This window comes from Chrysemys picta, chromosome 8 (assembly GCF_011386835.1).
Source record: "Chrysemys picta bellii isolate R12L10 chromosome 8, ASM1138683v2, whole genome shotgun sequence".
Classification (NCBI taxonomy): Eukaryota; Metazoa; Chordata; order Testudines; family Emydidae; genus Chrysemys; species Chrysemys picta.
Window position 1 is genome coordinate 30,763,171 of NC_088798.1, and position 19,049 is coordinate 30,782,219.

Genomic DNA, 19,049 nt, shown 5'->3' on the forward strand with positions numbered 1-19,049 from the left:
TTAGTTGTTAGAAGGTGAAATTAAATTTGGTAAGGATTAACTGTACATGTGGATCAAGCATTTTTGTTTCTTATACAAGAGCCATGTACTTTAAGGAAGTCTCCAGGGAATGTAAGTTTGAAAATGACTTATTCGTGTACAACAATTCCATTTAAATCCTTTTAACACTCAGTGATAGAGAAGTTGCTAACTGCTGTCAGTGGAAACAAATATACTGAAAGGTTCTGAGTGAAGACATGGAGCATTATTATCAAGTCTATTATACCTAAATTTGGTGGATTTAATCACAAGCAAAGCAGGTGGCCACTTGGGGACTTGTACTCAAGTGCAAACTCTGTGTAATGTGGGCAAGCCCCATGTACCCCAGTCTGGCAGTGGGACCTGAGGAAGAAGAAGCTTTGAGCCCCTCTATCCCCCCTTTCCTTTCTGGCAATGAAACCATAAAAGTGGGAGAGATGACAGTTCTATTCTTTCTCCTCTATAAGCCCAGCTTTGCTTTTATGTGGGTATTTAACTATGGTACCAAGACTTGCTAAATCAGAGGAATTATGAGACGATATTTATCAGAGCATTAAAAAAGGAGGGCATGTGCCCCCCACACTTCATTTTTTGAGTAGGCAAAAAATGGTAGTTCTGACCACTTAATTCTTGAGGCACAGAAAAAGTAAAATTTTAGAAATTGAATTAATTAAAGGAATAACCATATAATTGCTAAACCCTAGTGGGTGAGGTGTTAGTATTAGCAAGAGACTGTTGTGAGCAGCCTTGTAAAGTCATAATCCATGATGTTTGGGTTTGGTGTTGACATAGTCACAGGTGAGAGAAATTGGGGAGGGGAAGTTAGGTAAAGGAAATTAGAGATGGGTGTGATTTTAAAATGAGTCTCTCTTGCCTGTGCAAAGATGATGTGAAGAAAACTACATCTAGGAATCAAGAATTCTTGGCTGACTTCAGACCTTGCTGTAATTACTTTTTATCATTTTAGGAATGTGGGGAGCAGATGGGCTTTGGAACAAGCCAAGTACAACCTGATTAATGAATTCTTCCTAGTGGGAGTCACTGAAGAGCTTGAAGACTTTATTATGTTATTGGAGGCAACTTTGCCCCGATTCTTTAGGGGTGCTACAGAACTGTACCGGACAGGTATTTGAATAGCTGTTTTCATTTCTTCCTCACCCCTTTTTCATTTATGCTTTCACATGACCTCTTCAGACCTGAATGAGCAGTCTTGAGTCTCTGCCAGGATTGCTTCTCAATTGATTGATGTTACTATGCAGGAGGCAGAATCATTCCAAAAGAGTTCTATTATCAGTTTTACCATGCAAGCCAAGAATCTTTAGCCCTTATGTGCATTACACACAACCAGGGTGGAGCATTTGGTCTGTGCAGCAGTTCTGCACTAATATGACTAACTTACTATTATTTATACATGCAGGTAAAACATGGTAGGCTTTACTAAGAAAAGGGCCCAGCCCCAAAGAGGAACTGACAGGCTAGGGCCTTGATCTTGCAAACTGCTCTGTACTGGAAGATTTCTGCAGCCAGGTGGATCCCCACTAAAGGATCCTTTAATCTGTATAAAACTCCTGTATGTCAGTGGGCATTTATACAAACATGGAGGTCTGTCTGCACGGAACAGCTTGCAAAACTCAGGCGTAAAACAATAGAAAAGCAGGAGGTGGTAGAAGGAGGAGGGAGAGCCAGCCCTAAACAAGAAAAGGGGAAGCTTGCACTTTTTTCTTTCAGATTGATTCCTTGAGGCTACGCTTTTGTTTGTGATTTTTTTTTAATGTTGACATATTTAAAGCCAGAAGTATCATTTTGACTTTAGACAAAAAATATTAAGAAGTATTTCTTGACATTTCCAGAAGTATTGTCCCAGGAAAGCAAATCATTATTTAAGGAATGTCACTGCAGAACAAGCAAATTGACACTTCCTTTGCCACAGTGTAATTTTCAGAAATATAATCTTCTAGAAGTGGTATTTGAATGATTTGTGTGTTTATATATGTATTATGTATACAATTATTGCTACGCAAACATATGATTATTTCTTCTTCGAGTGCTGGCTCTTGTTCATTCTACGTTAGGTGCACACATGCCACATGCACCGTTGCTGGAAATTTTCCCCTCAGTGGTATCTATCGGGCTGACTCTTGTGCTCTCTGATGCTGCATGCATATGTGCCAGTATAAGGGGTGCTGCCAGCCCCACATCCTCTCAGTTCTTCTTCAAGTGATTGCTCATGTGTATGCCACTATAGGTGTGCGTGCTCGCCACGTGCACCGGTGCCGGAAGTTTTTCCCTTAGCAGTACCCGTACTGGGGGAGCACCACTACAACCTCTGGAGTGGCGCCGGTATATCGCTCCATAAAGGGGGCTGCATGCTCCTCCCACCCTCAGTTCCTTCTTGCCGCCAGTGAAGGTAGTCAGAACTTTGTGCTCCAGCCTTGGCTGCAGCGCTTCTAGCTTTAGTGGTACTTGTTCGTCGATAGATAGCTTCTCTAGTTAGTAGCCTGGCTCGGGGCATGCCCCGTGCCCCAGGCTTCAAGTCGTGCGACTCAAGTCGCGCAATTCCATGCCCAGAAGCGATCCGCACTCCGAGTGTCTTCGCTGTCTGGGCAAGTCTCACATAAGTGAGAAGTGCAAAATTTGCAAATCATTTAAGCCCCGGACTAAACGTGAACGCGAGATTTGTCTCCGGACCACCTTATGGAATTGGCATTGGCACCGGTGCGCCGACCCGACCAGGCCCCGGGTACCGCATCATCTGTGCGGAGCAAAGCCCCATCCACCAGTCCGCACCGCTCCCCAGCCAAGAAGCAGGGCAAATCCCAGCGACGCCGTGAGAAGGACGGGGGTGAGGCCGGACCTGAGTTGACCAGCCCACGATCCCTGTCGGGGCCCAGACCTCCGACTCGTGCAGAGCAGAGTAGTCCAGCCCCATCCACGTGGACCTCCCTACTGATACGGGTCCCCTCCATGCCAGAGGCAGCCCAGGCAGCGCGCGACATCCCCACCATCTCAGTACCGAGCGGGCTGTCCGAGGTGAGGCCCCGGTCGCAAGGGAAACCACCGTTGGGCTCAAAGTCCTCACCGGCTAGGTCGGTTGTGGAGATCTCATTCTGATCTGCCGGGCCCTCCTCTAGCCCCAGACATACCTCTACTCCGTTGTCGGAGTCGCCTGGGAGTGAATCGCCTGAGTCGTCCTCAACCCGCAGAGGCAGCAGGCGCTGGCTTGGGAAGTGTCGAGCGAGAGCGGATCTCGACGCCGACGGCACCACCGATCATACTGCGACGATCGCCACGTTCGGAATGCATCCTGGCACTCACCGGCACCGCGATGCCGCGCCCGGAGCCACCGAAGGGAGTCCAGGGATATGCCCTCCAACGTCTACACCTATTCATCGTCGAGGTCAAAATCCTGTGGCAGGAGCCGGCGTGGACAGCCCCGGTCAAGCCGCTCCCACGGCACCGTGCGATCCTCGGCCGCTTCGGCTCCCAGCCGCCCCTCCCCGGGCCACACCGTTCCCCAGGAACAAATAACCCTGGTGGGACCCCAGGCGGGGCAGTGGCAGGGGGCACCATGGCAAGGACAGTGGTGTCAGTGGGCACCGTGGCCCCAGGCGCCTGCACCGCCGAGGCCTCGTTCCATGGCTGGCGCATCCCAAGCCTACTCTGGGTCCCCATCTCGGCGCCAACGGCACTGCAATCAGACCCTGATGTGGACAGTGGCATACCGGCACCGCCCGATGCTCTCAGGTCCATCCCAGTCGCCCTGCAGGCACTGGATGAGTCCATAGCGGCACCGCCTCCTCCATCTCAAGAGGATTTCAAGGCGCACCAGGAGCTCCTACGGCTTGTAGCCGCCATTCTACACCTGCAGGCGGAGGAGATTGAGGAACCATTGGACAATCTTTTCAATGTCCTTTCCTCTTCGGCACCGGGCTGCGTGGCACTGCCACTTCACCAGGGGGTGGCAAACATCTCCACGGGCCTATGGCAAACCCCGGCCTCCCTGCCGCCTATCTCTAAGAAGGCGGAGCATAAATACTTCATGCCAACAAAAGGGCACAAGTATCTTTAAACCCACCCCACTCCGAACTCTTTGGTGGTGGAGTCGGTCAACCACCGTGAGCGGCACGGGCAGCCCGCACAGACCCCAAAGGATAAGGAGGCCAGGAGACTGGACACGTTTGGCAAAAAGGTTTATTCCTCAGCCAGTTTCCAACTCAGGGTGGCGAACCACCAAACCCTCCTGAGTCACTTTGACTTCAACTTGTGGGGCTCTTTGCCAAAATTCGAGCCCTCCCTTGAAGAGCAGGACAGGAAGGAGTTCAAAGCGCTGCTCAACGAGGGTACAGCAGTAGCGAAAGCAGTTCTCCAGGCTGCCTCAGACGCAGCTGACACGGCGGCTCGTTCGATGGCCACGGCTATCTCCATGAGGCGTGCATCGTGGCTTTCCCTCTCGGGGCTGTCGGTGGAGTCCCAGTCTATAATGCAGGACCTGCCATTTGATGGCAAAGCATTATTTGCAGACCAGACAGACACCCGTCTGCCCGGGATGAAGGACTCCCGCACCACTCTACAGACACTTGGTCTGTATATCCCGCTGGCCAAGGACAAGCCCAGACCGCAGCCCTCAGCTCCCCGGGCATGGGGCAGATACGAGCCCCCGCCTAAGAGGCAGAGAGAGCAGCGGCGTTGGTCCCAACACCAATCCCGTTCGGCCCCACGACCTGGGCCCTCGAAGGCCAAGAGGCCAAGGAAATGGCGTTTTTGACTCGTTGCAGGGGGTCACCAGGCCTGTTGCCAGTGTACACCTCCGCTTCCCTAGTTAATAAAGTTGAGTTTTACCAATCGTTTATCGGCCTTTCGACTGCAATGGTACCGTATAACGTTGGACCGATGGGTCCTCAGCACCAACTCCCAAGGGTACAGGTTGCAGTTCGTTTCGCCCCCTCCCCACCATCCATCGTCCCGGGAGCTGGCCAGGGACCCGGAGCATGCCCTCCTCCTCAGCCTGGAGGTAGAGTGCCTCCTCTCCCTGGGAGCTGTGGAAAGGGTACTCTGGGAATTCCAGGGCAAGGGATTTTACTCCAGGTATTTCCTCATCCCGAAGGCGAAGGGCGGGCTTCGGCCCATCCTCGATCTGCGGAATCTCAACCAGTTCCTGGTTCGTTGCAAATTCCACATGGTGTCCCTGGCCTCTATTATCCCATCCCTAGACCCGGGGGATTGGTTTATGGCTCTGGACCTCCAGGATGCGTACTTTCACATCCACATTTTCGAGGGTCACAGGCGCTTCCTCCGTTTCCTGGTGGGTCAGGACCACTACCAGTTTACGGGCCTTCCCTTTGGCCTGTCAACTGCCCCCAGGGTCTTTGCAAAGTGTATGGTGGGGGTGGTGGCCCACCTCAGGAGGAAAGGGCTGCAGATCTTCCCCTACTTCGATGACTGGCTGCTCAAGGGCAAGTCTCGGTCTCAGGTGCAGGAGCAGATAAACTTCTTGCTAAACACCTGCGCAGCTCTAGGCCTAGTGGTAAACGAGGTGAAATCCACATTAGTCCCGGTTCAGCGAATAAACTTCATAGGAGCGCTGTTAGATTCCCGGGTGGCCACAGCCTCCCTCCCACGAGACAGATTCGAGACGCTCAAAGCTCTCATCGCCTCTGTCACGGCCTTTCCGGTAACTACGGCACGGGTGTGCCTTCAAATCCTAGGCCATATGGAAGCATGCACCTCTGTGGTGCGACATGCCAGGCTCAGAATGAGGCCCCTTCAGCTTTGGCTGGCCTCCCGGTACTCCCAAGCCAGGGATGACCTGGACAAGGTCCTCACGGTGCCGCCAACGGGGGTGGCAAGCCTGCAATGGTGGTCCCTCCCGAGCAACATGCTTCGGGATATCCCCTTCCGAGAGCCCCCTCCCTCACTAGATCTAGTGTCAGATGCCTCGGACCTGGGCTGGGGAGCCCATGTGGGGGGCTTCAAGACCCAGGGTATGTGGTCACCCGAGGAACTGACCCTGCACATAAATTTCAGGGAGCTCAGGGCTGTGCGCCTGGCATGCGTTGCCTTCCGCCAGCACATACCGGAGAAGGTGGTCAGAGTCCTCACGGACAATATGACAGCCATGTATTATGTAAACAAGCAAGGGGGCACTCATTCCCGGGCCTTATGCCAGGAAGCCCAGCTCCTGTGGGAATTCTGTATAGCCCACGACATCCTCCTGCGGGCCTTTTACCTGCCCGGCAAGAGCAACACGCTCGCGGACCACCTGAGCAGGGTTTTCTCCCAGCAGCACGAGTGGTCCCTGCACAGGGAGGTGGCCAGGTGGATCTTCCTACAGTGGGGTACTCCCTAAGTAGACCGGTTCGCCTGTGTCCCCGATTCTGCTCCAGGGCAGGAGAGGGCGATGGTGCGATATCAGATGCGTTCCTGTTCCCATGGTCGGGGCCCCTGTTGTACGCCTTCCCGTCCTTCCCCCCGATAGACAGGGTCCTACAGAAGGTGAAGTCAGACGGGGCGCGGGTTATCCTCATAGCCCCGGACTGGGCCCGTCAACATTGGTACGGGACCCTACTGCAACTCTTAGCGGCCCCCCCTTGCAGGCTGCCGCTCCGCCCAGACCTCCTCTCCCAAGAGGAAGGTCGTCTCCTCCACCCCAACCTGGCTCCCCTCCACTTGACAGCGTGGCTGCTCCATGGTTGAATGAGGAGGAAGGGAGATGTTCTGAGGACGTGAGACAGATCCTGCTGGCAAGTAGGAAACCCACCACACGTCGAACCTATCTGGCCAAATGGTATCGGTTCTCTATGTGGGCGAGAGATAGAGGTTCCTTGCCCTCTACCGCATCTATCCAGCTGGTCCTCGATTACCTCCTGTCCCTTAGGACCCAAGAGCTGGCGCCCTCCTCGATCAGGGTGCACCTGGCGGCCTTTCGGCCTTCCACCCCCCGGTGCAGGGCCTTTCGGTGTTTTCACATCACATGATGTCCGGGTTTCTAAAAGGGTTAGATCGGGCATTCCCTTACGCCAGACCCCCGGTCCCACTCTGGGACCTGAACCTAGTGCCTCCTTTCGAGCCCTTAGCCACATGTTTGTGCTCCCACTTATCGTGGAAAGTGGCGTTCTTAGTGGCTATCACCTCTGCCCGCCGGGTCTCCGAGCTCAGGGCCCTGACCTCTGAACCACCGTATACAGTCTTCCATAAGGACAAGGTTCAGCTCCGCCCTCACCCCGCCTTCGTGCCGAAGGTAGTCTCGGCTTTTCACATGGATCAGGATATTTTCCACCAGGTCCTCTGTCCTAAGCCCCATTCCTCCAATGAGGAATGACGCCTGCACATGTTAGCTGTGCATAGAGCGCTGGCTTTTTACCTAGACAGAACCAGGCCATTTAGGAAGTCCCCCCCAGCTGTTTATTGCATCGGCCGAGCGCATGAGGGGGCATCCGGTCTCCACCCAGCGGATCTCCCGCTGGATCACCTCATGTATTCGCACCTGTTACGACCTGGCAGGGATTCCCCCGCTTCCTATAGTGAAGGCTCATTCGACGAGAGCCCAGGCCTCATCAGCGGCCTATGTGGCTCACATCCCTATTCAGGACATATGTAGGGCTGCTATGTGGTCCTCTGTGCATACCTTCTCATAGCACTATGTGATCATCTCCCAAACACAGGATTACACAGGGTTTGGTAGGGCAGTGCTCCGCCTGGGTAACCCTTAAAACTTAACGCTTAAACTCCTACCCGCCTCCATCAGGTATAGCTTGGAGTCACCAATAGTGGAATACACATGAGCAATCACTCGAAGAAAAAAGGACAGTTACCTGTTCTGTAACTGGCGTTCTTCGAGATGTGTTGCTCAGATGTAATCCACATCCCGCCCTCCTTCCCCTGTCGGAGTTGTTTGGCAAGAAGGAACTGAGGGTGGGGGGAGCACGCAGCCCCCTTTATGGCACGATATATCAGCGCCACTCCAGGGGTCGCAGCGGTGCTCCTCCAGTACGGGTACTGCTAAGGGAAAAACTTCCGGCACCAGTGCACGTGGTGAGCATGCACACCTATAGTGCAATACACCTGAGCAACACATCTCGAAGAACGCCAGTTACGGAACAGGTAACTGTCCTTTCCTTCTTACCGCCTGTGACAGTTGCTGGAACATCTCTTGCTTTGGCAAGGTGATTCAGTGGTATTTTCTCTTCAGCTTAGTTTATTAGTCTTCAGTTAGTAGTAGTGTAAATAGTGTAAATAATACAAGTGTAGGTCATTAGTCCCTCTTCTTTAGTGTAGAGGGGCTCCCTTTGCCCCTGGAGCTGGGCTTGTACCGGGCCCTAGGCTTCGAACCTTGTGCCTCCTGTAGCAAGCCTATACCGGTGAGCGACCTACACTCCAGTTGTCCAAAGCCTCTGGGAGAGCTTCATGTACGAGAGCGCTGTCAGATCTGTTGGGACTTTAAGCCTCATATGAAGAAAGACAGAGAGGCAACGCTGAGGGCTATCCTAACGGAAGCCACTCTTAGATCGGCGTCAGAGCCAAGCAGCTAAGATTCTGCAGCGAGCACTTCAGCTTTGCTGTGAAGCACCTCTCCGGCACCACGCGCTTCTTGGCACTGTTTTCCATCTCTGGTACTGAGGGAAAAACATAAGAAGCAGTGATCTGAGAGAAGATGCTTCCCAGTGCTGAGGTAAGGCAAACGGGGAAGGCAGTGGAGTGTGCTCCACGCCGGGCCACTTCTCCAGCCCGGTCCAATGGCAGCACTGTTGTCTCCGCCTTGAGGGCCATTGATTTCGGTGCAAGACCACCTTTCCCTCCCTCCCCCCAACCCCCCGCAGATGTCAGGAAGTCATCACAGTGCCTTCTACCCCAGAGGCCTTTGCAGCAACCAGGGATCTCTCTATCCCAGTACCGCCGACTCCAGTGCCACAACCTCCGGCTCTGATGAGCATGAGCAGAAAAGAGCAAGGGTCCCCAAGCTCTTTCCTGGTACCAGGTATCTTCCGAAGGCAAGCCAGGCCATGTTTCATCTGTGAGGTCTTTCCTGGTCCAGCACCGGTCCCTGGACCCTCAGTACCAACTGGCGGAAATAAGGGGTACTGGTCCCCTGTGGTCACCTCAGGAGGACGTTTCTTCAGTCTGAGGTGGAGCCCTACACCCATCCCAAGAGCTGTTGCCGTTATCCATCCTACATCCCACCAGTCCTATTCAGTGGCGTCCAAGAGGTGGGCTCCTGCATGGCTCCATTCAGCATCGGACCCCGACTCTAGTACCAAGTCCAGTACCAACACACAAGATGTGTGTCCAATATGTGTAATCAGGGCAGAAGAAGAGGAGGAAGCTCCCCCTCCAGTACAGGCCTCTTCCTCCCCACACGAGACCACCTTGACCGAGCAGCTCACTGCATCACCATCTGAGGTGGCCCTCCCATCAACAAGGTTGTTATGGTCTGATCAGAGCCCTGTGGCAGCCCCCATCTTCTCTTCCTCCCACTTTGAAGAGGGCAGAGAAGAAATACTATGTGCCATCCAATTGGTACCAGTACTTATATTCTCATCCTCCTCCTGATTCCCTAGTCGTAACAGCAGCCAATGAGAGGGCCAGACAAGCACTACCCCCAAACAGAAAGGCTTAAAGAAACTAGATCTGTTTGGCAGAAAAAATTATTCAACTGCGTATCCTGAACCAGCAAGCCCTGCTGGAGAGGTACGATTATAATATGTGGGATTCTTTGACAAAATTTAAGGACTCGCTGCCTCAGGGCTCCATGCAAGAGTTTTCTGCCTTCTTAGAAGAGGAAAAGAACATAGTCAGAGCCTCACTCCAGGCAACCCTGGACGCAGCTGTTGCAGTAGCCAGAACGATGGCTTCCACAGTGGTCTTGAGGCTAATGTTTGGCTGCAATCCTTCGGGCTACCATAAAAGGTCCAACAGTCAATCCAAGACCTCCCATTTGAGGGTACCTCATTGTTTTCAGAGCAAACGGACACAAAGCTTCATGGCCTGAACGACTCCAGGGCTATCCTCAGGTCCCTGGGCCTCTATGCTCCGCCTCCCTCAGGGAAGCATTTCAGGGCTCAGCAACTTGACTGCTTCTCAGCTTCTTATGCTTACAGTTCCAGCTCCGGTCCTTGCCTCTCTCAACTGGTGGAAGGACCCCCAACCAGCTATAGTGGGCATTCCCTTTGTCATCCCCCAGCTATCAGTGTCCTTAATTTCAGATGCTTCCGATCTAGGTTGGGAGCCCATTTCGACCTCCTAAGACCACAGGGTTGGTGGACCCACAAAGAGCTCTCCCTACACATAAAAGTCAGAGAGCTCAGAGCGGTCCGCTTAGCTTACCAAGTGTTTCTTCCCCAAATCACAGGCAAAGTAGTGTGAGTACTTACAGACAACACAGTCACGTTCTACATCAACAAGCAGGGAGGAGCATGTTCCTCTGTCCTGTGTCAGGAGGCCGTCCATCTATGAGACTTCTGCATGAAGCACTCCATTCACTTTGAGGCTATCCATCTTCTGGGAGCTCAGAACGCCCTGGCAGATCACCTCAGCTGATCTTTCTCCTCTCACCAGGCCACTAGGTTCATCTTCCAAAGATGGGGATCGCCCCAGATAGATTTGTTTGCAACCAGGCAGAACAAGAAATACCATTAGTTTTGCTCACTTCATGGTCATAGCCCGAGGTCCCTTTCAGAGGCCTTCCTGCTTCTATGGACCAATCTCCTATTTTATGAATGTCCTTCAGTTCCTCTTGTATACAAGGTCCTTCTGAAAATCAAGCAGGACAAGGCGAGCATTATTTTAATAGCCCTGGTATCGCCATGCCAACACTGGTTCAGCATGCTGCTAGACTTGTCAGTAATGCACCTAATCTCACAAGATCCAGGGCTGTTTACTCCACCCGAACCTCAGAGCCCTTCACCTGATCTTGTGGAAACTCCATGGTTGCGCCTGGAGGAACAAGCCTGTTCAGAACAAGTCCGCTAGGTCTTGCTAGGTAGTAGGAAGCCATCTACTAGGGCTACCTATGTGGCCAAGTGGAAGCATTTTTCAATATTGTCTTCCTAACGAGGTCTATCTCCAACTCACTCGGTCTTCCTTTAAATCTATAGTGGAATACCTGCTCCCCCTAAAACAGCAAAGTCTGGCTGTTGCATCTATCATGGTACACCTAGCGGCAATCTCAGCCTTCCAGCTGCCAGTGAACTGTAGGTCAGTTTTCTTGCACAATATGTCCATCTGCTTTCTTAAAGGGTTAGATAGACTTTACCCTCAGATTTGTGAGCCGATTTCCCTGTGGGATTTAAACCTGGTCCTGTCAAGACTCATAGGCCTCCCTTTGAGCCGCTAGCATCATGCCCTCTGCTGTTTCTCTCCTGGAAGGCTGCCTTCATGATAGTGAATACCTTAGCCAGAAGAATCTCAGAAGTCAGGGCCCTTGCATCAGAACCACTATACACTATGTTCATCAAGGACAAAGTTCAACTGCGCCCCCCCCCCCCCCCCCCCCAGCATTCCTGCCGAAGACGGTTTTGCAGTTCTATAGTAACCAGGCCATTTTCCTGCCAGTTTTCTACCTGAAACCACACAGGAATTCAGAAGAATGGCAGCTTCACTCATTGCATGTCAGATGTTCCCTAGCCTTTTACATTCAGAGGAGTAAACCATTCTGTCAAGTATCAGAGGGGTAGCCCTGTTAGTCTGGATCTGTAAAAAGCGACAGAGTCCTGTGGCACCTTATAAACTAACAGACGTATTGGAGCATAAGCTTTCATAGGTGAATACCCACTTTGTCAGACGCATTCTGTAGATCTATACAACTCTTTGTGGCAGTAGCAGAGAGAATGAAAGGCCTGTCAGTTTCAGCCCAGAGAATTTCATCTTGGATAATCCCCTGTATTCAAGTGTGCTACGAGTAGGCAGATATTCCACCTCCTGCTATCTTGACTACTCATTCAACAAAAGCTCAGGGCTCATCGGTGGCATTTCTGGCCCAGGTCCTGATTCAAGTGCATGCCTTCTCCTCCTACTATGCCATCACCCAGCAGGATGGAGGTGATTCCAGGTTTGGGAAAGCAGTGTTACAATCCGCATGCCCATGAACTCCAAGCCTGCCTCCTTGGGTACTGCTTGTGAGTCACCTAATGTGGAATGGACATGAGCAAGCACTCAAAGAAGAAAAATGGTTACTAACCTTTCCATAACTACTGTTCTTTGAGATGTTGCTCATGTACATTCCACAACCCACCCTCCTTCCCGTCTGTCGGAGTTAGGCGGCAAGAAGGAACTGAGAGGGTGCGGGGCCGATGACGCCCCTTATACTGGTGCAGAAGTGTGCGGCACCAAAGGGTGTAAGAGCCGACCCGACGGATACCACTAAGAGAAAACTCTCTGGCAATGGTGCACGCACACCTAATGTGGAATGGACATAAGCAACACATCTCGAAGAACAACAGTTACGGAAAGGTTAGTAACCATTTTTATTACTTCTACTGTTGTAGCACCCAAGTGGCGAGCACTTTCCAAACCAAGATGAAGAAACATTCACATCTCCAAAGAGCATGACATTGGATTATACTAAATCTAAATCCCCTTCTGGCAGGCATAGAGAATGCCCATTTTACCTGTGTCTGACGGTACCTGTACATTTGGAGGCCCATAAAGTCACGATGGGTATGTCTACACTGTGTTTTAAAACCTGTGGCAGCAAGTCTCAGAGCCCAGATCTACAGACCCGGGCTTGTGCTTGCGTGCTAAAAACAGCTGGATAGATGCTTCGGCTGGAGCTCGGTCTTTGAAGCCCACCCTTTTCCCAAGGCTTCAGAGCCTGAGCTCCATCCTGACCCAAGTATTTCCACAGCTGAGACTTGCTGCTCTAGGTTGTAAAGCGCAGTGTAGGCATACCCCATGAGACTTACAGCCTCCCAAAGTCTATTTCAAATTGGACCTCTAGCTGCTGGGTTTTGGTTTGTTTTTAGCATGCTCCTACCTATTTGCCCTGATGTTTTACCTTTGCAAGGGCTTTTTGTCCCCATTCTGCATCAGATTGTTTGGGCTATGGACATACAGATGCATGTTTCTCCTCTCCTTTGGTCATCATAGACTGCTGCCGTTGGAAATAGCGGAACCCTCTCTAGGTAGCTGCTGTTGGCCTTGCTGCATGTGATGATGTAGGACTCTGGGCAGGACTTCTGCCTCTGAACAGGAAGAGGGACAAAATTATTGTTTAGAAGCCACTAAATATGCAAAATTAACATTTTATATGCAGTTTTTTTAATTTTTCAACTATCGCTCTTATGAAGAGTGATAGTGTTAAAATTAGTAAAGTTGCACCTTAAACATAGTGTGTTCTCTGAACCAGCTTTCCTGGTAGTAGATGCTTCTGGCTTTGAATTTTCTTAATTTCTTAGTATTTAGTATCCATAGTAATTTCCAAGTAGATATTAATCAAGTTTGAAATAAAGATCTTACAGGTCCATTATGTGGGGTAACACAGTTCACTAAGTGATTATTTCCTGTTTGGGGCTTTATTAACTGAGTCCTTTGCATGGATTGAGGAGCAGGTTCTCTGAGAAAACACTAATGCAAAATGCATTAATGCTTAGTGGCAGAGGTTTCAATTTACCGGTCCCACATGGTTATATTAATAATTTTGGGATTAAGTTCTATCAATTTTGATACAGTTTATCAAAATGTTGATTGAAGAAACTGTGCAAATAAAACAACTGCAGCCTGTACGGTACAATTCTGGAATTATTTAAACTTGTAAGTGCAAGTGGAGTTATAACTGCTTTCATTTTCCATTTAGGAAAAAAGTCTCATCTTAGGAAAACAACAGAGAAAAAGCTCCCAACAAAAGAAACCATTGCCAAGCTGCAGCAGTCGGAAATTTGGAAAATGGAGAATGAGTTCTATGAATTTGCACTGGAGCAATTTCAGTTTGTCAGAGCACATGCAGTTCGGGAAAAAGATGGAGAATTGTATATTCTGACGCAAAACTTTTTCTATGAAAAGATTTACCCTAAGTCGAACTAAGAACAAGGTATACTGTTAGATTAATGGACTAAACCTTTGGTCACTTTGTCATCTTAGTTCTCAGCCCTGGAAAATACTTTGCTGGTAGACCTCTGAGGTATTTCTCTCTAGAGCTGAGGAAAGTGGGCTGTGGATCACACCAAAGGTGTTGGATATTTGACTTAAGCTTCAGTTCTTTTATCTAACTAATAGTTTCAGTGGGAGTTACTACCCTTTCCCTGAAGAAACCTACATTTTCCTTTACAGATATTAACTGCACAGAGGTTTTGGTTGAAAATATAAACAAAAAATGCTTCTGTTTATGCTGTTGATTCTCAGAGCAATTTATTTTCATTTAAACTTCTGTAAACAAGAAATCAACTGTTTTCCCAGCTTCTACATGGAGATTTTGGTTGTATACAATTATGAATAGTGTTAATAACTGGTTGACATCTGTGCTTTGTTTTTGTGAGTCACGTTACATGATATTCATTGGAATGGTCAATCGTGTTCTGCTAAGAAATGCTGCTGCTGGATTTGCCCATATATAAATGTGGTTTTATTAAAAAGAAAAGTTATAACTAATCATTAGTGTTTTTAAAAAATAATTTCCATATTAATATTGTAAAAAGAGAATCAAGGCAGTATTTCCTTTTCCTCCCTCACCCCAACTGCCAACTGAAGTTGGGAAAATTCTGCAAAGAAGTTGGCATTGCCTGCAGTTCTAGTTAATGCTTATACATCAATATAAAAAAACCCTAGTAAATTCAGTATCAAGTTGCTCCATGGATTCTTCGTAATGACTGTAAACTGAGATATTGGTGAATCCATATTATGACTCCATTAGTGAGCTGTGGTATGGTTTGGGTTTTCCTACTTCTTCTATACTTTTACCTGTAGAATATTTTTACTAAGGTGCTTTATAATGTGTTTTAAAGCATTGCATTTACAAAAGGAGTAAAATGCTGTAAATACTGCATATTTTATGTATTTGGACCAAAAGGTTACAAGTAATTAGCTGAAAGTGGTTTTTGCACCAGTTTTGTTACATGTGAAGTAAAAACCATCTCATCTGCTGTTCTGCTTCCTATTTTAGTTAACTGTTGGACATCACTGAAATGCACTTCAATGACTTCTACAACTTTACTACTAACACAGCACATTGTCCAGAAGTTCTCTTTACCTAAAATTAGTCTGTATCTTTTTATAACATTTGAAAGAGAAAAAAGAAAATCAAATGTGTGGTTGAGACACGGTGAACTTGACATAAATGTGTTTATGTAACTGCCTTACATCACTATTGTAAACTTGTATGATTTGCCATTATTAGCAGCTTGAAACACCTGGTAGATTAAGTGTAGTTGAGATTAGTGAACAGATGTTTGGGTACTGGGGACACTGTGTTTTAACAAACTGCAGTGAATACCTACATGTAACTTTTTTAAAAATAACGGTAATTACCCCTTTTTTCACCTTCAGTTTATAAAAATTAGTTTCCCTGGGTTTGACTGGGGTGGGGGGAAGGAGATAATGTGACATGTATCTGAATCTCTAAGGATGGTGCTTAAAGCAGTAGTGTAAAGTTATTAAGATGGAATTTCTTTAATGCATTTGTTTTTTGTAATATGAAAATGATTGAGAGTTGAAAATCATGTGTACATTGGATGTTTGCTGCCAAAAACACAATGATCCAATTATTGAAAGATTAATTGATCCACTATCCAGTACTCATTTTAAATTTGCTTTACTATCCTTTGGACCTTCCTCTTTTGAGATTTAAAAAAAAAAAACTTTTCTCAAATAGCTGTTCGCCTCAATTAGGTACTGATGGATCTTTCTTTCTGATTACTGATTTATGTAGCATGTACCAAACAGGATTTTGCTTGATTCCTTTCCTGTGTATCAGCTTCATTAATAATGCCAACACATCACTGGGGAACAGGATTTGCTACTTGATTTATGTTTCTTCTACTAGCTGGTTGTCTAGCTGGACAAGAAGTACTGGAGAGTCATCATAGAGTGGCTATTGCAGTTCTGAAATTTTCTGTTAGACTGGTAAATTTTGGAAATACAGTGGATATTTATCATTTAAAAAAATGAATATTTTTAGGGCAGATCACATTTTGTCCCCCATATAATTTGGATTTATTTGCTTAAAACACCTTATTTTCTCGATCCTTTTGTAAAATTTTCAGAATATCTCTGAACAGATGCAAAGTGAAAACACGGTACCCAACTAGCTAACGAAATAAGGCATTTAAACATGCAAACAAATGCCGTAGTTTGAGAAGAAAACTATGGGTGAAATCCTGGCCCTGCTGAAATCAGTGGAAGTTTTGCCAGGATATAATCATATAAATATAGTTTTTGAACTTCTGCTCCTCTTCTGCCAATAGTCATCTTAAAAATATATTAAATGTCTCCATTTTAAAGGAGACATTTATTTTTCATAGTTCACATCATGGAAAAAATCTTTTATTTCCTCACATAATACAACTCCTGTCCTCTACTTGCTGTGAATTGATAAAATTGAGAGTCGTGATACAGAAATATGCATGTCTTTAGAAACGTACTAATTTAAAAATATTAATTAATATTACATGTTGGGGTGGAGGAGGAATCAAAATTGTGGCTACTTTTATATCATATGAAATAATTCATTCAGGGAGTATTTTAAAATCCTTTGACCTCAAACAGTCAAACTTCTGCTTCTTACAGGGATAATCAACTCTACACATTTTTAATAAGCTACTCTATTCTTGTATTCTGTAATTCTCCAAATCACTGGTTATTAAAAGTAATTTACAGTATATAAGTGAGAATTTGTCTCAGTAATTTTCTCCTAATGAGTCCAGTGAAATTTAGTGACTTGCAGATGGTGTGATCATTGGACTTGATTGTGCAGCCTTTTGCATGCACATCCCCCTTGAAGTCAATGGAGGCTGTATGCAGAGGTAGCAGGAAGAGATTTGCTTTATGGGAGCAATTTGGGGTGAAATTCTGGCCCTTTAAAGTCAGTGGGAGCTCTGCCATTGACTTTAATGTTGCCAGGATTTCACCCTTTGTGTTCATGCACAATATTTAAAATATTTTAGGAAATGGAAGCCCCAAAATCAATGCTATGTACAGTGCATGGATTTATGTTCAAATATTCTGTTTATTATACACATCATGAATTCCTCTTAGATGATTTAAAACAGGAATCACAGTTTATACTTTTAGAATGTAGCAAAGGGGAAGCAGTCTGTCTGGGAGTTTGGAATGCTTTTTCTAGATATTTCACATTTCTTAAGATGTTTAGCTGCTTCTGCGTTCCAATAGTACACATTTGCCTACTATAACTTTACATTAGTGCTGTTTATGTCAAGGGAGGTCCAATTGCTATTATGTTTTTGCATCAATTTCACTGGTATTGAAAAGGTATGTATAAAAAGAAATGTTTGTGATGCTGTCTAAACTATGCTGCTTAGGCAGCCAGATGAAAAACCTGTTTCAAAGTGCACTGCCAGTTTAGCTCTTTAAAAGTGGAGCTTATTTTATGACTACTGGAGATCAGACTTGCAGAAATTGTAATGGGTGATTAGTTGTCGGGATATATTCTGTACTTTAAGCCCATGCAGCTATGTAACTCTTGCAATGCTATTTATAAATTGAGCCCTCTTTGTGAAGACTTTGATAGCACATATGGTAATTATAAATGTGTTTAGACACTTGTACTGTCTAATACTAAATCATAAATTTTCTGTAGCTTCTGTATTAAGAGAGTTAGGGTTGTGAGCATCTCTAAAGCAGTACTGAATGTAACTTTGAGAAACATGGATTGTGCCTCATGACTTTTACTTTTTAACTACACACACACAGCTAAATAGTGCCTTTTTTCCTCACAATCCATGTTGAAGATGCTCACTCCTGCTCTTTTTCCTCTCTCTCCATATATTGATTCATTTGTGCAATATTATCCCGATGTGAAACCATTTTGTCACATTTGTTTGAGAGAGAATTACTCAATTTTCCTCACTATCATGCCAGCTTCTGTTGTTGAAGTGTTGATTACTGATGCAAATGCTATAAAATAAAACACCCAGTGGGAAGGGGAAAAAAAGTCCTGTGTCCTGTCTTAATATTTTTCATGTACCGTTCGCAATGATATTTTTTTAGCAGGCATCAATATACATTATAATGAACTTCACTTGCAGCCATTGTTGCTGGAGCAGTTTCCATTGTGGTTGATCTATAATAGTTTTTATAACTTGTTTGTGGGATTATTTTATTAAAATTGCTGTGAGTAAACTGAAATGTATAGCCCTGTATCACTTGCATTGGAATCTCTGATTGGAAATTAATAAATTGCATATAGGCTGTATGTTATAATGGACGTGTCAGTGGAAAGAAGCTCTGTGTAATAAAAAAATTAAGATTTGTAAGAATGAAATAGGTTGACATTTAAGCAATGGACTGAAAATGCACATGCCTCTTACCATGAGGAGAGCATGAGAGAACATATATGTGAGAGATGGTGATCACATTGCTTAATGCTTTACCGGAAGGTGCTCAGATACTATGTGGATGAGTGTGGTATATACAATAAAAATGTGGTATTGGCAGCTGCAAATGTAAATATCTTCAAATGAGAAGATGTCTCATGAGCGCACTATCCAGTGGTACTCTCAATGTAGGACTTGCTAAATGTGTATTATAAACATTTCTAGCCCTTCTGCTCCATGAAGCAGCTGTCTCAAGTAGCTGAATAGTCAGACGTCAACTGACCCAGCTAATGTGTTAGCTTTGATTATTTAATAGGATAGTTCTTAAATATTTAGCCAGAGCATTACTAGTTGAGAACCAACTGTCACACAGAGTTTCAGCCCTTTAAGTTTAGTGCTACTTCCCGCTGAGGAGTCCATTGAAGGTTAAATGTCTCTTGCATTGATGAGTAGACTTTTTCCCGAATTCTTCTCTCTCTATGTATATCTCTCTAGATAGATAGACAAAATCCAGCCTTAAAACTGATCTTTGTTATCCTCGCAGGTGCAGTTGTT

General features: G+C 46.7%; 1 protein-coding gene across 3 annotated transcripts in view; it reads left to right on the plus strand.

Moving 5' to 3' along the window:
- The window catches only part of HS2ST1 (heparan sulfate 2-O-sulfotransferase 1), a 169,865-nt gene extending 151,753 nt beyond the window's left edge, over positions 1-18,112 (plus strand). For all 3 annotated transcript variants that reach the window (XM_005298096.3, XM_005298095.4, XM_042840532.2), the window contains 2 exons: positions 986-1,143; positions 13,805-18,112. In XM_005298096.3, the coding sequence (XP_005298153.1) occupies positions 986-1,143; positions 13,805-14,031 (385 nt within the window). In that variant the 3' untranslated portion in view covers positions 14,032-18,112. The remainder of the gene's footprint in view (positions 1-985; positions 1,144-13,804) is intronic.
- Positions 18,113-19,049: the final 937 nt, after the last annotated feature.